This window comes from Chiloscyllium punctatum, chromosome X (genome assembly GCF_047496795.1).
Source record: "Chiloscyllium punctatum isolate Juve2018m chromosome X, sChiPun1.3, whole genome shotgun sequence".
Lineage (NCBI taxonomy): Eukaryota > Metazoa > Chordata > Chondrichthyes > Orectolobiformes > Hemiscylliidae > Chiloscyllium > Chiloscyllium punctatum.
Genome location: NC_092791.1, coordinates 30879628 through 30900774, shown reverse-complemented (window position 1 = coordinate 30900774; position 21147 = coordinate 30879628). Strand labels below are relative to the sequence as shown.

The following is a 21147-nucleotide window of genomic DNA, read 5'->3' as shown; positions in this document are numbered from 1 at the left end:
TTCCCGCTCCTCCGCCCTTGAGCCCTGCCCCTCCAACCGCCACCAGGACAGAACCCCACTGGTCCTCACCTACCACCCCACCAACCTCCATATACAGTGTATCATCGCCGTCATTTCAGCCACCTCCAAACGGACCCCATCACCAGGGATATATTTCCCTCCCCTCCCCTATCAGCATTCCAAAAAGACCACTCCCTCAGTGACTCCCTCATCAGGTCCACACCCCCCACAAACCCAACCTCCACTCCCGGCACCTTCCCCTGCAACCGCAAAAAATGCAAAACCTGCGCCCACACCTCCCCCCTTACTTCCCTCCAAGGCCCAATGGGATCCTTCCATATCCGCCACAAATTCACCTGCACCTCCACACACATCATTTATTGCAACCACTGCACCCGATGTGGCCTCCTCTATATTGGGGAGACAGGCCGCCTACTTGCGGAACGTTTCAGAGAACACCTCTGGGACACCTGGACCAACCAACCCAACCACCCCATGGCTCAACACTTCAACTCCCCCTCCTACTCCACCAAGGACATGCAGGTCCTTGGACTCCTCCATCGCCAGACCATAGCAACACGACGGTTGGAAGAAGAGCGCCTCATCTTCCACCTAGGAACCCTCCAACCACAAGGGATGAACTCAGATTTCTCCAGTTTCCTCATTTCCCCTCCCCCCACCTTGTCTCAGTCAAATCCCTCGAACTCAGCGCCGCCTTCCTAACCTGCAATCTTCTTCCTGACCTCTCCGCCCCCACCCCACTCTGGCCTATCACCCTCACCTTGACCTCCTTCTACCTATCGCATTTCCAACTCCCCTCCCCCAGGTCCCTCCTCCCTACCTTTTATCTTAACCTGCTGGACACACTTTCCTCATTCTTGAAGAAGGGCTTATGCCCGAAACGTCAATTCTCCTGTTCCTTGGATGCTGCCTGACCCACTGCGCTTTTCCAGCAACACATTTTCAGCAGCTACCTCAGATTACAACAGGATCTGGACCAGATGGGCCAATGGGCTGAGAAGTGGCAGATGGAGTTTAATTCAGATAAATGTGAGGTGCTGCATTTTGGGAAAGCAAATCTGAGCAGGACATATACACTTAATGGCAAGGTCCTGGGGAGTGTTGCTGAACAAAGAGACCTTGGAGTGCAGGCTCATAGCTCCTTGAAAGTGGAGTCGCAGGTAGATAGGATAGTGAAGGAGGGGTTTAGTATGCTTTCCTTTATTGTTCAGAGTATTGAGTACAGGAGTTGGGAGGTCATGTTGCGGCTGTACAGGACATTGGTTAGGGAGGTAAAAACAATGACTGTAGATGCTGGAAACCAGATTCTGGATTAGTGGTGCTGGAAGAGCACAGCAGTTCAGGCAGCATCCAAGTAGCTTCGAAATCGACGTTTCGGGCAAAAGCCCTTCATCAGGAATAAAGGCAGTGAGCCTGAAGCGTGAAGAGATAAGCTATTGAAGGAGAATCGTCTCACCTGCATGCTTTGAAGAACATTCAGGAAGTCATTCATTCCTGTCAGATGTTCCACATCTTGAAACAATGCCACCAGCAGAGTTGGCGTGATAGCAATGGATCGAGTGAAGAGAACACGAGCAAAGCGGGACCACTTCAAGTTCAGGAAGCCCTTCAGATATAATGTCAAATTTAATTATTTCTGCGTACTTCTCTCAAAAGATTGATATTTGTACATATCAAACACTTGCACATCAGAAATAGTACAGTAAGATACAGAGTAAAATTCCCTCCACACTGTCCCCATCAAACACGTCCAGGACAGGGACTGCACAGGGTTAGATATGGAGTAAAGCTCCCTAAACATAATTTCAAAAAATGTACATGGTTGGTTGTGAATCACAAAAGAATACCCAGCTCCAAATTTAATCATTCCATTTAGCATTGACTATTGGGGTAATTTTGTATTTTGCTTCTACTAAGAGCCAATTTGAGACATATTGAAATTTATTGCATGGAGACAACATTCTTGTCAGTCTGCCTGCAAGTTATAAGTTCAAAGCTGTGGAAACCCAGGTGAATTAAAAGTGTAGCTGCCACAACACTGGCTTAGAATTAGAGGTGGAAAGAAACAGTGATTAGGCAAAGTATCAATCATGACTGGTGTTGTTCATAGAAAATCTTTCCTTGGGCAAGTATTCGCCCTGTTATTGGATCTTAGATACCCCAAAGTGTTTTGCATCAATTAATTACTTTAATAAAGTAAAAGGACTGGATATAAAGGTTCTGAATTGGGGAAAGCTGATTTTATTAAGACAAGATAGAATCTGGCCAATGTGGATCCGGAGCAGCTATTTACAGGAAAATCCACATCAAAACAGTGGGAGATATTCAAAAGGGAAACAGTGAGTGGGCAGGGCCAATATGTTCCCATAAAAGGAGAAGATGGAAACAATAAGTCCAGAGAACCCGGATGTCAAGGGATGTTCAAGATTGGATAAGGAAAGAAAAAAGGAAACTTTTGGTAGATACCAAATTAACTCCCCCTCCCACTCTGCCAAGGACATGCAGGTCCTTGGCCTCCTCCATCGCCAGACCCTGACCACACGACGCCTGGAGGAAGAGCGCCTCATCTTCCGCCTAGGAACCCTCCAACCATACGGGATGAATGCAGATTTCTCCAGCTTCCTCATTTCCCCTCCCCAGACCTTTTCTCAGTCCCAATCCTCAGACTCAGCACCGCCTTCTTGACCTGCAATCTTCTTCCCGACCTCTCCACCCCTACCCCCTCTCCGGCCTATCACCCTCACCTTAACCTCCTTCCACCTATCGTATTCTCAACGCCCCTCCCCCAAGTCCCTCCTCCCTACCTTTTATCTTAGTCCTGCTTGGCACACCCTCCTCATTCCTGAAGGGCTTATGCCCGAAACGTCGATTCTCCTGCTCCTTTGATGCTGCCTGACCTGCTGCGCTTTTTCAGCAACACATTTTAAAGTATGCTAGGGGCAAGACAATGGACCAGCAAAACAGCAGGGCTATCAGGGACCAAAAAGTGGCAACTTGTGCATGGAGCCAGAATACACAGCTGAGGTTTTAAATGAATATTTTGCATCTTCATTCGCTGTTGGGAAGGGTGATGTCAGTACAGAAATGAGAAATGGGGACTATGATATACTTGAACAAATTAAGAGAGGGGAGGTATTGGTAGTTTTACCTTCAAAATGGATAAATACCCAGGCCCAAAGGAGATATATCGAAGGCTGCTGTGGGAGGCAAGGGGGGATATTGCAAGAGCTCAGTCATGAGTTTTCAAGTCCTTTCCAGCCACAGGAGAGGTACCAAGGGACTGGAGGACAGCTAATGCAGTACCATTATTCAAAGAGGGTTGTAGGAATAAACTAGGAAACCACAGGCCAGTGAATCCAACATCTGAGATAGGGTAACTATTGGAAAAACATTCCGAGCAGCAGAATTAATCTCTATTTGGAGAGGCAAGTATTAATCAAGGATAGTTGGCGTAGCTTTGTAAGCGGGAGGTCACATGCAATAATTTTGAATTTCTCAAGGTGGTGACTCAGTCTCTTAATGAGGGTTGCATAGTTGATGTAGTCTATATGAACGTCATTAAGGCTTTTGACAAGGTCTTGCATTTCAGACTGGTTAAGGTGGTGAGACTCATAGGATCCAGGGCAATTCAGCCAATTGCATCTAAAACTGGCTTACTGGCAGGAACAGAGAGTGATGCTCAAATTGTGTTTTTGCAATTGGAAGCCTGTGTCCAGTGGTGTACCACAAGGTTTGGTGCTGGGTCCTTTGCTGTTTATTATGTACATTAATGATCTAGACATGAATAAAGGAGGTACGATCTGTAAGTTTAAAAATAATATGAACATTGGTAATGTGGTACATAGTGAGGAGGAAGGCCTGAGACCACAAGACCATCAACAGATGGGCTAAAGAGCAGCAAATGGAATTTAATCCTGAAAAGTGATGTGATTCATTTTGAAGAACTAACAAGACAAAGGAGCACACCTTGAGTAATAGGACTTTAGGAATTAGAGGACCAAGGGAACTTGGTGTGTATGTCCCTATTGAAGGCAGCAGGCCATTTAGGTAAGATAGTTAAGATGTCAGACAGGATACTTGCCTTTATTAGTCAAAGCACTGAACGAATGAGCAAGAATGTTATGATGGAGCAGTATCAGACATTGGTTGGCCACAGCTGGAGTATTGTATGCATTTCTGGTCATTAAACTATAAAAATTATGTGACTGCACGAGAAAAGGTGCAGGAAAGTTTCACCAAAATGTTGCTTGGGTTGAAGTAACTCAACTATTGAGATAGACTTGGTCAGCTGAAGTTGCTTTCCTTCAAGCAGAGAAGGAAAAGGGGACATCTGATTGAGGCGGACAAAGTTCTGAGAGGCATAAGCAGAGTTGATAGTGAGCAACTTTTTCCCCTTAGTAGAAAGATCAATAGCCAGGGGGTACTGTTTTAAGTTAAGGAACAAGAGGCTTAGAGAAGATTTGAGGAAAAAGACTTTTTTCACCAAGAGGATTATGGCTATCTGGATCTCACTGCCTGAAAAAGGGTGAGAGAGGTGGGGATGCTCATGACATTTAAATAGTAAATAGATGCAACACCTGAAATGCCACAGCATACAAGACTACAACCAAGTACTGGAAAATGGGACTAGAATAGAATGTTTGAAAACAGGCACAAAGGGCCTGTTTCCCTGCTGTAAAAACTCTACTGACTCTGACTCCAAGGACAGTAGCCATTGTTGTGTTAGCAACTGTCAGAAACAAACATGACAAAAAACATTTGTCTAGCTTCATCCTAAACAACATCACAATCCTTCACCTCTGCAAACATTCTGTGAGCAGTAGCAAAAACCCTATATTTCACTGAATATTGCTTGTGACACAAACAGGTTTGTAGGTTAGAAAACTCAAAGCCAACAAAAAGCACACATGGTGAAATTCTTGAATTAAGATTACCTCCATGACAAACTGACCGGAGTATGTCCCAGTCATGGTTGAACTCTGACCTGCAGCCAGGATGCCAATGGCCCAGATGTAGAGAGCCGCAGCACCAAAGTAACAGCCCAACACAACGCCCTGAAAGAAAGACAACAGACAGGTTATAAGACAAGAATTAGTGCTGAGGCTACCATTATTTATGACTTGGATGACAGAAGTGAATGTATCAGCATTAAGGTTGCAGATGGCAGAAAAATAGATGGGAAAGCAAGTGGTAAGGATGATACAAAGAGTCTACAGAGGGATATAGACATGTTAGGTGAGTGGGCAAAGCTGAGCAGATGGACTATAATATGGGAAAATGTGAGGTTATGCACTTTCGCAGAAAGAACAAAAAAAAAGAGTTGAATGTTATTTAAACTGGGAGATGCAACAGAAAGCTTCAGTCCAGAGAGATTTGGCAGTCCTCAGGTATGAATCATAAGCAGCTAGCATCCAGGATCAGCAGGTAATAAAGAAGATAAATATAATATTGGTATTTATTTCAAAGTAAAGAGGTCTTGCAGCTGGAGTACTGAACAGTTTTGTCCCTTTATCTACAGTGGCATTGTGGGCAGTCCAGATAAGATCCACCAGGTTGATCCACGAGGGAATATCCGTACGAGGAGATGTTGGGCCTGTACTCCGTTTAGAAGAATTAGGAGAGACCTTACTGAAACAGAGCTACTTAGGGGGACTTGACAAGGTTGATGCAGAAAGATTGTTTCACCTTGTGAGAGAATCTAGGACTGGAGGGCATAATCTCAGAACAAGGGGCTTCCCAGTTAGAACACAGATAGGAGGAATTTTCCCAGAGAGGAGTGGATCTGTGGAATTCCTCACTTTGCTATGTTAGCACAGTTGCACTTTTACCCTGACAACCTCAATCAAATCAGCTGCATACTGCAAGTGCAAACAGCCCAACTACATTTCATTAACATTTTGAAGTCTTTTTACCAACTGCCAGTTTCAAAATGATACTGCACCAGTTTTGCCACCCATAACCATGGAGAAAACTGAACAGGGCTATGCTAAAGGTCACTTTTGACCGGCTCAAATGTGTTCCCACTTACCCCCTTGTAGATGTTAACGTCGAAAGTCCGATTGTTCAGAGGAAAGAGATTGGAATATGGACCACTCTGGTTGAAACAATCATTGTGCTTCACAAAAAAAAAAGAATTTTATCACAGTGTGAAACATAATCCTCAATATTCAATATCAACAACTTCTGTGAATATATTTACCCTGCAGATGTACTACCCCTCAGTCTTACAAAACGACCGGAGATTACAGTTTTGTTTTGCAGGTTTTGGTTTCAACCTGATTTTCTTCATTTTTGCTTTTGGACAGCAGCTGTTCATTATTCTGCCATTCACAGCTCCTCGGGACCCACTGTAACAGGTCTCAAAAGGAGAAGAAATTCCTTCATTTAGACAGAAAGGAATCACTGGAATTCCTCACCCCACCCCAAAGGGTCATGGATTCTCTGGGGTAAGGCAGGATATTACACCAGGTGGGATACTGAAGGACAAAAAAGGTACAAAGGGGCCAGTGGAATTAAACCTGGTGGGATATGAAAAGGGTGCAGGGCGAGTTGGGATAAGACTGGGTGGAATATTAAAGAGTGTGAGGAGTGAAGAGAGTGGGACTTGATTAGAGATATATTAAAAAGGTGAGAGGAATGATGTGGAGTGTGAGATATTAAAAAGAGTGTGGGCAGTAAAGGGAATGGGATTAGACTGGGTGGGATATAACAAGATGTTGGGAGTGAGGGGGAGACTGGAAGGAATATTAAACAATGTTACGACAGGGACAGTGGGCTGAGACTGGAGGAAATATTAAAGGGTATGAGGACAGTAGGATAGTAAAGATTGTGGGGAGTGATGAGACTAGGTGGTTCCTTGAGAACTTTATACATACAGATTTTTAATATACTAAGTGACCTCTGGCTGAATATTTTGGGACAATGTGTACTAGCACCCTGATTTGGGAATGGCCACAGTATAAGCATGTTTCCAGTAGAGTACATTACCTCCAACACTCACCACTTGTGCATTGGTCTTATCATAAAAAGCCTGCGCAAACACAGAGACCACAAAGACGTTGATGAGGAACGAAACAAACAGAGCCATGCAGGCTTCAATGAAAAAGTAGCGATTTGCCTCCTTCACTTCATTCTTATTGGCTCGGTTTACTTCCCTGGACTGACAGAAAGAAAAGAGAGAGAGAGAGAGAAAATGTCAGCACTAGGATTTCAGAGCATGTGCAGCATGGGGTTGAAACAGTTTAAACACTTATTAACTTCCTTTTCAGTCATCACATGACACCAGGGTTATAGCCCAACAGGTGTATTTGAAATCACAAAAGCCGCTCTGCACGTGTGCCTCCTGTCACTTCACCTGACGAAGGGGCAGTGCTTCAAAAGCTTGCGATTTCACATAAACCTGTTGGACTAGAACTTGGTGTCTTGTGACTTCAAACTTTGTTCATCCCAGTCCAACACCAGCACCTCCGCATCCACAAGCAAGCCTAACCTGTGTAGGGCAGGGAAGAAATCAGATAATGATGCTAAACAGATAATGTCCAGCGTACTACAAATGTTTCACAATATCACACAACATATCTCCTGTTATCAGCATTTTTGGAAAGATTCCCATTGCAAGTGGCAGGATTTATTCAATATGGATTACTGCATGATCCCAAACTCATGGGAGTTTGAGCTTATCTTTGGTTGCCAGTCATACTAACTCAAAACAGTCCTAAACACAGCCACTGGTGACCAAGTGAGGGCAGAGTTAAGGGCTGGGTGGAAACTATCAGCTGACATACAAAGTGCAGAAAGGGACATATTAGGTAAGTAATTGATTGAGTTTGGCTGCCAATATGTGAGACAATGTGAGAGCACACTTGAGGAGGTTATGGGATGGCAACTAATGTTCGAAGACGAGCCAGATGTCACAGCAATAATAATAAAGAAAACAGTCTTGCCATTTCCCCCTCCCCCACAATGCTCGAGGTAACTTCAAACAGGTTTAAAGCTCAAAATCCACTTGAAACAGCAATATATTAGCTTCCAAACATCTGAATTTCTGTACCCATCCAAACCACAATCCATTTCATACTTCTTGTGACACGTGCTAGCAACTTTAAACAGTGTACACATAGCAGAGGATTAAACACACTGATATGAACTACTCATACATATGAACACAAAGAATGAGCTTGGCACCTTACAGTGGTGTAGGTAACAGGATGTGTCAAATGAAATACTTCTGTTACTTAACACTTCACCTGTGTACAGGCAAATAGAACAGAGAACAAAGAAGAGTACAGCAGAAGAATCAGGCCCTTCTGCCCACCATGTCTGTGCTGACCATGATGCCATTCTAAAATAATCCATCTGTCTGCACATGGCCCATATCTTTACTTTCTGCCTGTTCATGTATATGTCAAAAAGCCTCGTAACTTCGCTGTCGCATTGGCGTCTACTACCTACGCTGGCAGCACATCCAGGTACCTACCACCCAGTGTTAAAATAAAACTTTCCTTGTGCATCTCCTTTAAACTTTCTCCCTCTCACCTTAAACCTATGCTGCCTCATATTTGACATTTTTACTGAGTAAAAAACTCCACTACCCACCATGTGCCCCTCAATTTTATATACATCAATCAGGTTGTCCCTCAGTCTCCAATGTTCTAGTGAAAAACAATCCATGACACACCAGCTACTAGCTATATGGTGGACGGTGGCTTGAATGCACTGGCCATCACCTACGTGTGGGCACAGGACACGTACAAATCACTCATCACTTTGATAGGAATGAGCAAGACCAGAGGGGAACAGGTCACGCCATCCCCCAATTTCACTGACAAATTGGAGGAACGGGAAATACCTGCAAGCACTCCACCATGTTACACGGAGCTTCGGTCAGTCTGCAACATAGAAATGGAGCTTTAAAAAGATCCAAATGTTAAAAAATATGCAAATCTCACCTTGACCAAAGCAGAGTGGAGGTAGATATTGTGGGGCATGATTACAGCTCCAACAATTCCAACGGCTTGCTCCAACTGACGGGTTCCACAGCCTGCACAGAAGGGAACAAACATCCCTTTCAGTAGTTGTCCCTGGTCTGGGTGTACAGTCACATACTGGAAGGCACAGAAACAGAGTTTTGACATGAAAAAAAAAACAAACTTATTTAGCAGAAATGATAGATTATCTAACTTGTACAAGCAGCATTTTAAATGACATACAATGTATTTAAGGTGATATGGTTTCCCAGAACTGATTATGAATTTTTACATAGATTGCCACAGTTTTGAAGAAAGGCAGTTTTGCACATAATCTCCTACTGCAGTAGCAGATGAAGCTGGAGGACTAGTGTCGCTCCAACACTTCATTTTGACCTGAAGCTTAACTGATGAATGGGACTGTGATATGGTGACACCGATCACATAATGAATAAAATGAGGCCCACAGAGGTGCATATCCTTATTTACAAAAGTATCCTCTTCACACTGTATGGCCACAGAGCAGATTTACCAAGCACACTGTATGCTATAGTCAAAGCTCAGTAAACAAGTTTAGGTTACTCCAAGTAACAGTCTTACAAATACCATTAAGTGGAACATGGCAAACATGGGAGCTTAGGAACAGGAAGATCAATTACATCATGACTGAACTGTACCAAACCTGCATCTCACTACCTTGGTTCCATAATCCTTAATGATTTCACCTCGCAAAAACCTCAGCAATTTCAGTTTAGCAATCTCTAACTGATCCCCAATTGACCAATGGTATGGTGTGGGGTGAGGGGAGGAATGCAAGAATATAATTTTGTGTGTGTGAATAACAACTATATCACAGTATCCCTGAAGGGTCAGATGTTAATTTAAAGCTTTTACCCCCGTCCTTCTGGATTCTTCTGACCGAGGAAAGGTGTCTCCATCTATGAGCACTTACAATCATCTTAATTCAGTTAGATCACTCCTTCATCTTCTGCACAACAAGCTAATCTATGCATCTAGAGTCTTTGTAATTTAATCCTTTCAACCAAACATAGGTTCAAGAGGCTGTGGCTATACGTACACAGAGTAGCTGCACACAACTGCCATGACAATAATGCTAAGTACTGCCATATAATTTAGCACAGCACACAATCAAGGCCTCAGAGGCATAGACTATTGCAATTGGTTCTCAACAAGAGGAGTTGAGCACAAGAGGGGCCATGGTCCATTTGAACACATGCTTGTGTTCTCCCCTCTCCCTGTTGCAAAACAAATCCTGCCTTGTGATGTTGAAGGCACGTTATCCAGATGTGACAAGATAATCCATTTACGGAATTGGGGGGAGCAAACTGGTAGGACTCAATGATCAGCCTGCATTGTAGATTCTGCTGTATGAAATAGGGAGAGGGAGGGGATGGTATAATCAGTAAAATGGACAGTCTATATCAGTGAATCTGTTCCTGTTGATAGATTAGTGCAATGTGGATAATCTGAATGAAAACATTGGCAATGCTACAGAACATTGCATTAAAACCTAAATTTAGAACCAAAATCCATAGAATAGGAGACAAGTAGGAATGAAAGAATATCAAACTTATGCTTTAAGACCTGTGGTGCAGAGGACGAACATAGAGAGGGGAGAGGATAGACAGTTGCAAAATTTAAGGAGAAAGTGAGGATGCAGATACTGAAGATCTGATGGAAAAGTGTGGCGCTGGAAAAGCACAGGTCAGGCAACATCCAAGGAGCAGGACAATCTATGCTTCGGGCACAAGCCCTTCATCAGGAATGTGTGTGTGTTGGGGGGGGGGGGGTGGGAAGCTGAGAAATAAGTAGGAGAGTGGGGTTGAGGTAGCTGGGAAGGTGATACGTAGATGAAGTTGAGGGTGATGATAACAGGTTGGAGGCAAAGGTGGAACCGATACGTGACGACGAAGATGGACAGGTCAAGAGGATGGTTCCGAGTTGGAAGGTTGGATCTGGGATGAGGTTGGGGGAGATTAGGAAATTGGTGGTGAGGTCAATGTTGGAGGGTCCCAAGGCGGAAGATGAGGCGTTCTTCTTCCAGGCTTGGATTTGGCAGTGGAGGCAGCCCAGGACTTGCTTGTACATGGCGGAGTAGGAGGGGGGAGTTGAAGTGGTCGCCACAGGACGGTAGGGTCTGGGACACATATACCAAACAACCCCACTGCTTCATTTTATTCCATGGTTTTGAAACAGACAAGTCAATCAATCATTTCAGAACATTAAAAATAATGAGGGGTATAGACAGAGTTGGTAGCAGCTGTCTTTTCCCTAGGATGGGGACTTCAAGTCTAAGGGGCATATTTTTAAGGAGAGAGGAAAGAGATTTAAAAAAGACATGAGGGGTAATTTTTTTTAAAAACAGAGGGTGGCTCACATGTGGAATAAACTTCCTGGGGAAGTGGTGGATATGGGTACAATTACAATGTTTAAAAGACATTTGGAGAAGTACATGGATGGGAAAAGTTTGGGCCAGGAGCAGGGTTGCGGGGGGGGGTGGGGGGGGGGGGGGTGGGACTAGTTTAGTTTGTGTTTAAAGTCAGCAAGGTCTGAAGGGTCTGAAGGGTCTGTTTCCGTGCTGTATGACTATTTTAGAAGTCATTATGAAACAAGCATAACACACCAAACCATGAAATGTTCTATATGGGTTAACATACACTTAAATTATAGATGGGCTACAAAACACTAAATGTAAAAGCTACTGAAGAAACAAAATTTATGAATGTTTACCTCATATCCAAATGTAACTGCCATAACTGTAATGAGGAAGCCAAAGAAAGCTTCCAGTTTTCGCAAACCTGAGGGAGGCAGAGGATTCCAGTTAGAAAGGCACGCATTTATTAAGCATCTTACCATGACTCAAACATCTCAAACCATTTCACAAGAAATTATACTGAAGTGAAGTCGTCAGTCAATTAACATGCCAGCCAATTTGCACGCAGAGCCCCAACACCAACAATAAGTTAAAAAGTCCAGTTGATCGGATTTTAGGGTTTTAAAAAAAATCTTGTGGGATGCTGGTTTTTGGGGGAGAACAGAGAGAAGAATATTAGTCAGGACATCTGAAGAACTCCCTCTTTCAAAAAAAATACTATGGGATCTGTAATTAAATCTGTTCCACTGATTAAAGTTGCTGTCATTTTTAAAAGGAAGACACCTGTGACCATATTACTCATTCAGTATTACACTGACATGTTAGCCAACATTAAATGCTCAAATGGGGCCCATAACCTTTGCATTTAGAGAAAGTAACAAGGAGTTACACTTGGATCAATCCAAGAACACGAAGACATTAGGTATGAGGCAGTTGTAAGTGGTGCACTGTGAGCAGCAAATAGCGTGTCTGACCTCAAACACCCAATTCAGAGCATTCTGAATTATGAAGAGTTCCATCAGGAGTAGTGGGAAGGGGAATCCAGCTTTAAAATACAGAATTAAGAAGTCCAAATGCTGAATTCTACAACTTTTTGGGCATTTACTTCCCCATCTTTCAGACATAAGTAGGTTTGCGCCTGCTGAATCAGCCCATCCTATTCCAGCTAAAAGCACGCTTAATGCAAGGTTGCTGGTGGAACATGGTGAAGCCTAACTTTCTCCCCACAAAAAGTGGCCATTTATCAGTTTCTGCATTGAAGATAGATCACCTATTTGTTTGCGCATTTTTGCTAAAGCATCCAACTTTCCTAGACCACCCTGTCTTTGCAATTGCTGTTGCATAATAAGCAGCAGATTGGCATTTCATATGAATTGGTAAAAGGGTCAAACAACACCACAGGCAGTATTTTCACTCTTCGCAACAGCGAGAAAGTCATATTTGCAAACTACCTGGCGTTTTCCTGGTCTGTCAGATGTGAGTCTGCTACTTCCATTTCACGCAGAGGGAGTAGCTGAGCTTGTTACCTGCTGCAAGCAACAGTACAGTCACCTTCCAAGGATTGCGACAGCTTTCTCAGCAACGCGGAAGGTCACTGCAGCATTAGGCTTTCGTGCAACAGGATCTTTCCAAAATACTGAAGCAATCTACCAGAAATGTTCATTCGTGTGCAAAGTGAGTTCTGTCATGATTGCTGGAGTTAAACAACTGTCCACTTTCCGACTTTTCAGTGAGAAGAGTTCAGACTGCTTGAAGAGCACGCTGTTGTCAGATTTGAATTGTGGACTGGTGCTATTGAACGGAGTTTCCTCAGTTACCCCCCCCAACCCCAATTCCCCATTCCCCTCCCCTGTACTGTGTTCGAGACTCAGCACACTTTCCCAACTGGGGTGTAACAGCAATCAGTGATCTTTGGAAAAATGATTTGTTGCTTGGACTTTTCTTGCTTTGGGATGTTCTGTGGCAGGTGTGAAAATGGCACTCCCTCAAGGATAGTCTTCATTTCAGTAACTCCCTGCACCTGAACAGTAATGAAGACAGGAAGCCTCTGCACTCTGTCCACTGGCCACTTATGGTGGATGTAAAGGCTGCGGCCAATGCCTTTTGCTCTTGCGCTAATGTTTGTCTGAAGGCAAGCCCAGAGATACCAACTGCATGCCCATAAAGGGGGCATATAATGTAAATGTAGTACTCAGAATTGATGAACTTGAAATAACTTCAGATAGTGATTCATTGGTGGGGGGTTACGTTACTGGTCACTTTGTCACAGGAGGCAGTTCTATCTTTTGGTTTGGTTTAGTTGCAGCTCAGGGACTAGAGGTGTTGGCCACAAGGGGTAAGAGCAGCGAGAAGCACCGCAGGAACTTCAACCTTTGCAACTGCTCAACAAGTTCAAGGCCCTTGCAGCCTGTGTGCGTAATAGCAGGGAAGATGACCAAAGTGACCATAAAACCGTGATAGGAGGCGGCCAGTGAACTTGTTCTTTTGATGGTGGTGCTCACATAGTAAAAGGTGCAGTAGTGAGAGACAATATAGTTTTGGGGTGGGGGGGCGGGGGGGAAAGAATAGATATGGTTCTGTGCAACAGAGCATGAGATCTGAAGGCTGTGTTAACTGCACGGTCACAGGGTTTAGGAAATCTCATAAGCTGAAGAGGAACTCAGAGTTCCTGTATCCAGTTGTGGCACACGCAGGTAACAATGACAGACAGGATTAAGAAAAGAGGTTCTACTTAAGACAGTATCAGCAAATAGGGATTAAATTAAAAACAACCATAAAAAGGCAACAATCTCTTGATAACTAACTGAGCCAGAAGTGAATTTGCAGAGAGCAAATAAGGTCAGAGTTTAATGCATGACTCTCAGGTTGGTGTGGGAGAAACAGGTTGATTGATGGACATGAGACCAGTACTTGGAGAAAGAGAGAGAGAGAGAGAGAGAGAGAGAGAGAGAGAGAGAGAGAGAGAGAGAGAGAGAGAGAGAGAGAGAGAGATGAACCAGTGAATCAGTTTCATTTGAACCATACTGGGACTGATGTCCTTGCAAACGTATAACTAATTTTAAACCTTCTCTACAACCCTAAACAGAATAAGGAATACAGAGATAGGCAGGGCTCACATAGAAATTTCAAAAGTTCATGAGAAACAGACAAGGTAATACCACAGGCAGAAAAATGGATAATGATAAACAAAGTGAGACAAGAATGAACATAAGAGTGTACCAAATCAGATCACAGCATTTGTAACAAGATGGATGAATTAATAGAAATGAATGGGTATGAAATGAAGGCCATTACAAAAACTTGATTGCAAAGCTGGGAACCAAATATCCTAGGGTGCAGGACATATTAGAAAGAGAGAAAGAAAGGGAACAAAAACAAAAATTACAAGAGAGACTCTGAGTCAAGCAGCATCTGTGGAGAGAAAGCAGAGTTAATGTTGAGTCCAGTGACCCTGGATCCAAAACCCATTCTGAAGAAAGGTCACTGAACTTGAAACATTAACTCTGCTCTCTCTGCAGACATACAGTCCTGTTGCGTCTCTACAGTAATTTCTATTTTTGCTTCAGGTCTTCAGCATCAGAGTTCTTTGTTTTGTTAAACAAGGGTGGGGGGGGAATGACTGTTAAGAAAGGATAAGGTCAGTACAATAGTTAGAAACAATCTTGTTTCTGAAAATCAAGATACAAAGCAGTTTAGACAGGCAACAAAAAAATAGCGAGATTAAATGATTACTCGTGCAAGTAGCTTATCAGCCTGGTAACAGTAGCTACACTGTAGGGGAATATAAATCAATAAATGATAGGCAGTTGTAAGGAAGTGTGTGCAGTAATGGAAGATTTTAAATTTGCATATAAATGATCAAATCAAACTAGCAAGGTCACCTTGAGGATAAGGTCACAGAGTATATTTGGAACAGTCTCTTAGAAGCAGGTTTTGGATGTAGGTTTGCTCACTGAGCTGGAAGGAGGTGTGTTTTCAGACGTTTTGTCACCACGTGCAGTAACATCTTCAGTGAGCCTCCAGATGAAGCAGTGGTGGTGTAGCCTGCTTTCTATTTATATGTTTGAGTTTCCTAGGGTAGGTGATGTCATTTCCTATGGTGACACAATTTCCTATGGTGATGTCATTTCCTGTTTTTTTCTCAGGGGTGGTAAATGGGGTCCAAGTCATTTGTTGATAGAATTCCGGTTGGAATGCCATGCTTCTCTGAATTCTCATGCGTGTCTGTTTGGCTTGTCCAGTCACAGTAGTGTACAAAATCCCATGCAAGGACTGCACAAAACACTACATCGGACAAACAGGACGACAGCTAACGATCCGCATCCGTGAACACCAACTAGCCACGAAACGACACGACCAGCTATCCTTAGTAGCCACACACGCAGATGACAAGCAACATGAATTCGACTGGGACAACACCACTGTTATAGGGCAAGCCAAACAGAACAGCCAGGGAATTCCTAGAGGCATGGCACTCATCCACAGGTTCTATCAATAAGCACATCGACCTGGACCCAATATACCGGCCACTGCAGTGGACAGCTCGAACTGACAACCGGAAGCGGCAGAGACAAACCACTATAAATGCCGGAGGAAACACCACAGAAGCGCTTCACAGGAGGCTCCCAAGCACTGAGGATGTCACCTAGACAGGGGACGAAACGTCTGCAACACAACCACAATAACGAGCACCCGAGCTACAAATCTTCTCACAAACTCCGTATAATATACATACAGTATATATAATGTACAGACAACAAGCAAAACTAATGTCATTTACAAAATCATCAACCCAAGGAAACCTAAACACATAAATAGAAAGCAGGTCATAACACCAGTGCTTCACTGGAGACTCACTAATGGTGTTACCTAGTATGGTGATGAAATGTCTGAAAACAAACCTCCCAGCTCAGTAAGCAAACCTACATCCAGAACTTCAACCTGAGCTACAAATCTTCTCAAAACTTCGGTAGAAGAAAGTCTTTAAACATAAATCAAAGCATTTAAAAAAAAAAGAGTTGGTTATAATAGGACTAAAACACAAGTTAAAAGGCCAGAAGTAGCTAAGAAGTGTGAGAGGAGCTATTTTACAACCCACAAGAATATTGCACTGAGAAAGACACACCATGGCCAACTCAGAGTTAAAAATTGCATGTTAATGTTTTAGGTCCAGTGATCCTTCTTCAGAGCTATTCTGAAAAAGGGTCATGGGACCCAAAACATTAACACACTGCTTTCGCTCCACAGATGCTGCCAGACCTACTGAGTTTCTCCAGCAATTTGATTTCCAGCATCTGCAGATCTTGGTTTTTTGTTAAGAAACACATGTGTTTGAAAGAAAAGGCTATAATGCTGCAATAATTAGCAGCAAGTCCAAAACCTGAATATTTTAGGAACTAGCAAAAGACGGCTTTAAAAGAATATGGAATGAGAAGTTAGAATGAGTTTCCATGTATATAAAGAAAGAAGACTTCAAAGTAGGCATCCTTGGAAGAGGCTTCGCAGTAAGGTTGAAATCAACTGGAGAAAGTGAGGAATGTAGATGCAGGAGATCAGAGTCAAGACTGTGGTGCTGGAAAAGCACAGCAGGTCAGGCAGCATCTGAGGAGCAGGAGAATCCTGATGAAGGGCTTATGCCCAAAACTTTGATTCTCCTGCTCCTCGGATGTTGCCTGACCTGCTGTGCTTTTCCAGCATCTGCAATCCTCACTTTCTCCTATAAGGAAGGAAGGAAGGAAGGAAGGAAGGAAGGAAGGAAGGAAGGAAGGGAGTAGCTAAAGTAAATGACATCCCCTTTGAAGATGAGGCTGAGGAATTAATAAATGAGAAACAAAGAAATGATATGGATTTTGCACAAATAGTTTACATTTCACTTTGTATCTTCTACCATTAAGAGAATGCCAAGAATCATAGACAATCAAGGGGCAAAAGGCAAGAACTTCAAATCATCCGGATATCTAGAGAAGTAGTGTTAAGAAAACAGATGAGACTAAAGAATGACAGTTCCATGGATCTGATGGTCTACAATCTAGGGTCTTAAAAGCAATGGCTGGAGAGACAATCTTCCAAAATTCTCAAGTTTCTAGAAAGGTTCCAGCATCTGCAGATCTTGGTTTTTTGTTAAGAAACGCATGTGTTTGAAAGAAAAGGCTATAATGCTGCAATAATTAGCGGCAAGTCCAAAAACTGAAAACTGCAAATGCAACATTTATTCAAAGGCAGAAGGCAGCCAGAAAACAAGAAATTAGGAGTCAGTTAGCCTAACACGCGCAACCAGGAAAATGCTATAATCCATTATTGAGGTCATAAGAGGATATTTAGAAGATCATAAAACCATGACAACACTTTGTTTGCATGAAAGAGAATCAATAGAACAAGCAAGGTAGATAAAGGGGATGATGATGTATAGTTCCTTTGGATTTCTAAAAGGCAGGTGTCACAACTAGCCAGTGATGCACTCCATGAATGAATTTTTAAAAATTTATATGCAAGGTAACAGAGTCATAGTCATACAGCATAGAAACAAACCCATCGGCCCAGCTAGTCCACACCGATCATGTTCCCAAACTAAACTAGTCCCACCTACCTGCACTTGGCCCATATCCCTTCAAACCTTTTCTATTCGTGAACTTAAATAATGTCTTTTAAATGTTCTAACTGTACCTGCATCCACCACTTCCTATGGCAGTTCAGTCCACATGTGAACCACTCTGTATAAAAAGTTGCCCCTTTTCTCCTCTCGCCTTAAAAATATGCTCTCTAATTTTGAACTCACCCACCCTATGCAGAAGACCTTTGTTATTTACCCTACCTATAACCCTCATGATTTTATAAACCTCTATAAAAGGTGACCCCTCAATGCTGTTATAAAGTTGAAGGTGTGTACTGTACCTTTAAGGAGAGTGAATGGTGCTGTGAGGTGAGAGATTACAAGCACCTATGTATATGACTAGATGGCAGTCTCAGAGTGTACTGGAAAATTGAAAATATAACATTTGGTTGTGAAATGGATACCAGAGTTGATTGCTATTTTGACAACAGTTTAAATTTAACCAGCTTAAATTATGCCCCAGGATACGAAAACCCAATCGAGTTTGAATTAATTGTTTTGCCAACATCGAACCAATGAGACAATCGGATGTTGGGGATATTAAAAAAAGCAGACATTTTGAAACTGGAAAGAGAACAACTGCTATCAGCACAGATCCAAGAAATTAGGAACACTCTCTATCAAAAGGTACCTTTTCATATGAAATATATTCAAAGTAAAAAGACAGACAACAACCAAAGGAGATCTACAGCCAGAAGAAAAAAAACACAGAAGATGACAGCCACTGCATGGTTTTGATTTTAAGTTGATGTAATTTTAGTGAGTGCCTTATTGGAACAGCATATTGTTATAGAGTTGGAGGCAGGTAATAAGCAGTTAGAGAAAGGGTGGGTCTTAGAGTTATGAATATTTGTTGTTTGATGTTCACTTTTAGAGTTAAAGAATAAATTGATATTATTTTCTTTAAATAGTTGAATTTGAGAGTCCTCTGTCACTCATATTGTCACAGGTTACAAAGTGAGGTGAGCTTTTCTGGGTGTTTAGTTTAATTAGCAGAGGGGTTCACCGCCATGCCGTAACAACGCTCCAGTGGAAAAACTCCTAGCCTATCCAGCCTCTCCTTATAACTCCAACTCTCCATTCCCAGTTACATCCTGGTAGATCTTTTCTGAACCCTCTAAAATTTAATAATGTCCTTTCTGTAGCAAGGCGACCAGAACTGGACACAATACTCCAGAAGGGGCCTCACCAATATCCTATACAACCTCAACAACTCCTATACACAGAAGGTCTGAGCAATGAAGTTATCAGATTACAGACAGAGGATTGGCCGAGTAGAGATAATTTTCAGATTGGCAAACTCTAACCAGTGGGATGCCATAGGGCTGTGTGCTGGAATCTCACCTTTTTATAATCTATAACAATGACTGGACTGAGGGGATTAACTATACTGTAACCAGGTTTGTTGATGATACAGATAAGCAGAAGCACTACTCGTACTCGTTGAAAAGAGTTGTCATTGGATTCAAAACCCTGTTTCTTGCCCCACAGATGGTGCCAGACCTGTTGAGTTTCTCCGGCACTTTGGATACAGGAGATCTGAAATAAAAACCAACTAATTTGCTTTTATTCTGTAGAAAGACTAGTTGTGAGAAGGATGCAAACAGCCTGAAAAGGAATATAAATAAATTTGAAAAATTGTCTATAAATGTGGGAAAATGGGAGGTTGTCCATTTTGACAGATAGAACAGAAAAGCAGATTATTATTTGGAGAGAGAGAGAGAGAGAGAGAGAGAGAGAGAGAGAGAGAGAGAGAGAGAGAGAGAGAGAGAAGAACATTGCAGTGTAGAGGTATCTGGGTATGGTTGTACATGAATTACAAAAAATGTTAGCAGGCAGATACAGTAATAATTAGGAAGGCAAATGAACATCGGCCTTTATTCTAATGGGATTGGCATATAAAATGTGGGAAGCTCTAGTATAACTACAGGATAGTTGGTTGATGTGGTTTCACCAATATGTATTAGTTTGGTCCCCTTACTTAAAAGGATACACAAGTTTGCATTGGAGGCAGCCCAGGGAATGTTCACTGGACTTACTCCTAGGATGAAGGGGCTATGTTATGAGAAAAGATTGATCAGATTGGGCCACAGCCATTGGAGTTTAGAAGAATGACAAATGATATTATAGAAACACAAAATGCTAAGGGGTCTTGACAAACTGGATGCCGGGGAGGCGACTGAGTCTATAACCTGAGGGCACAGTTTCCAAATAATGGTCACCCATTTAAGACAGTGGTGAGGAGAAAAGTCTTATGAATTCAAAGTTTTTGGAATTCTCTTCCCCAGAGAATATTGATGACACTCTAGGTTGAGTTAGACAATTTTTGATCCACAATGAGTCAAGGATTCTGGGGGAAAAAGGCAGGACAGTATAGATAATTCACAATCAAATCACAGCAGCCACGATCTTAGGTGAAGGACAGAGCAGGCTGAAGGGACTGAATGGCCTATTCCTAATTCTTACATTCCCATGTTCTCATGTTATACCAGTTGCAGCAACATGCAAGCTACCCACCTGTCTTGTCTCCTATCTGGCAGCACACTGCTATAGCCTGGAAACACCCTGAAAGTTATGAACAGAAAGCAAATACCAAAGGAGTAGCAACAAAGCGATATGCTCAGTCATTTCATTCCCTGGACAAGGGTATCACAAAGCGATTTCTGTGCTGTGTGATATCAGGATGCACCAAGATCTGTGCACAATGTAAGTTTTGGGAAATGGGGGAAGTTTCTTCGTGTTTTACAGAAGCTACAAAAGAACATTGAATTCTTCCAGACTTTCTGTAGCATCAAGGTGGCAACATGATGGCCCAGGCTAGAACCCTGCACCCACTGAACTCTGCCACTTCCACTTGTCTCATTGAAAAACGTGGGCTTTAACAGGAGATCAACCTTAACAGCAGGCCAATCTCATTTGCTGCATTAGGATCTAAAATGAGGTTTCTGCATTGCGTTCAGTTTTCAGGTGAATCGCAGCACACCTTATAGCAATGCTGTTCCTTCAAGTTAAACATAATCTGTCCACTCCCTTTATTGGCAGTTGTCTGTGAATGATCTCATCCAATTATGTACTGCCTCGTTCACACGACTGGCCTCAGTGCAGAAAGCAGAGACACATTTAAGGAGAAGGTTGTGTATTGCAAAATGAAGTTA

General features: G+C 42.7%; 2 protein-coding genes across 7 annotated transcripts in view; one reads left to right on the top strand and one right to left on the bottom strand.

The window, feature by feature from the left end:
- LOC140471231 (HIG1 domain family member 1C-like) overlaps positions 1-21147 on the top strand; it is a 119539-nt gene that overhangs the window by 47991 nt on the left and 50401 nt on the right. The window contains exon 5 of one of the 2 annotated variants that reach the window (XM_072567178.1): positions 5540-5795. The exons of the other annotated variant lie outside the window; for it this stretch is intronic. The gene's annotated coding sequence lies outside the window, so the exon portion shown is untranslated. Of the gene's footprint in view, positions 1-5539; positions 5796-21147 lie in introns of those variants that run through there. 2 annotated transcript variants of the gene reach the window in all.
- slc11a2 (solute carrier family 11 member 2) overlaps positions 1-21147 on the bottom strand; it is a 92274-nt gene that overhangs the window by 23397 nt on the left and 47730 nt on the right. For all 5 annotated transcript variants that reach the window (XM_072567173.1, XM_072567172.1, XM_072567174.1 and 2 more), the window contains exons 8-13: positions 11739-11806; positions 8970-9125; positions 7022-7180; positions 6050-6136; positions 4956-5075; positions 1478-1627 (exon numbers count right to left, since the gene is read on the bottom strand). In XM_072567173.1, coding sequence (XP_072423274.1) covers positions 1478-1627; positions 4956-5075; positions 6050-6136; positions 7022-7180; positions 8970-9125; positions 11739-11806 — 740 coding nt within the window. The remainder of the gene's footprint in view (positions 1-1477; positions 1628-4955; positions 5076-6049; positions 6137-7021; positions 7181-8969; positions 9126-11738; positions 11807-21147) is intronic.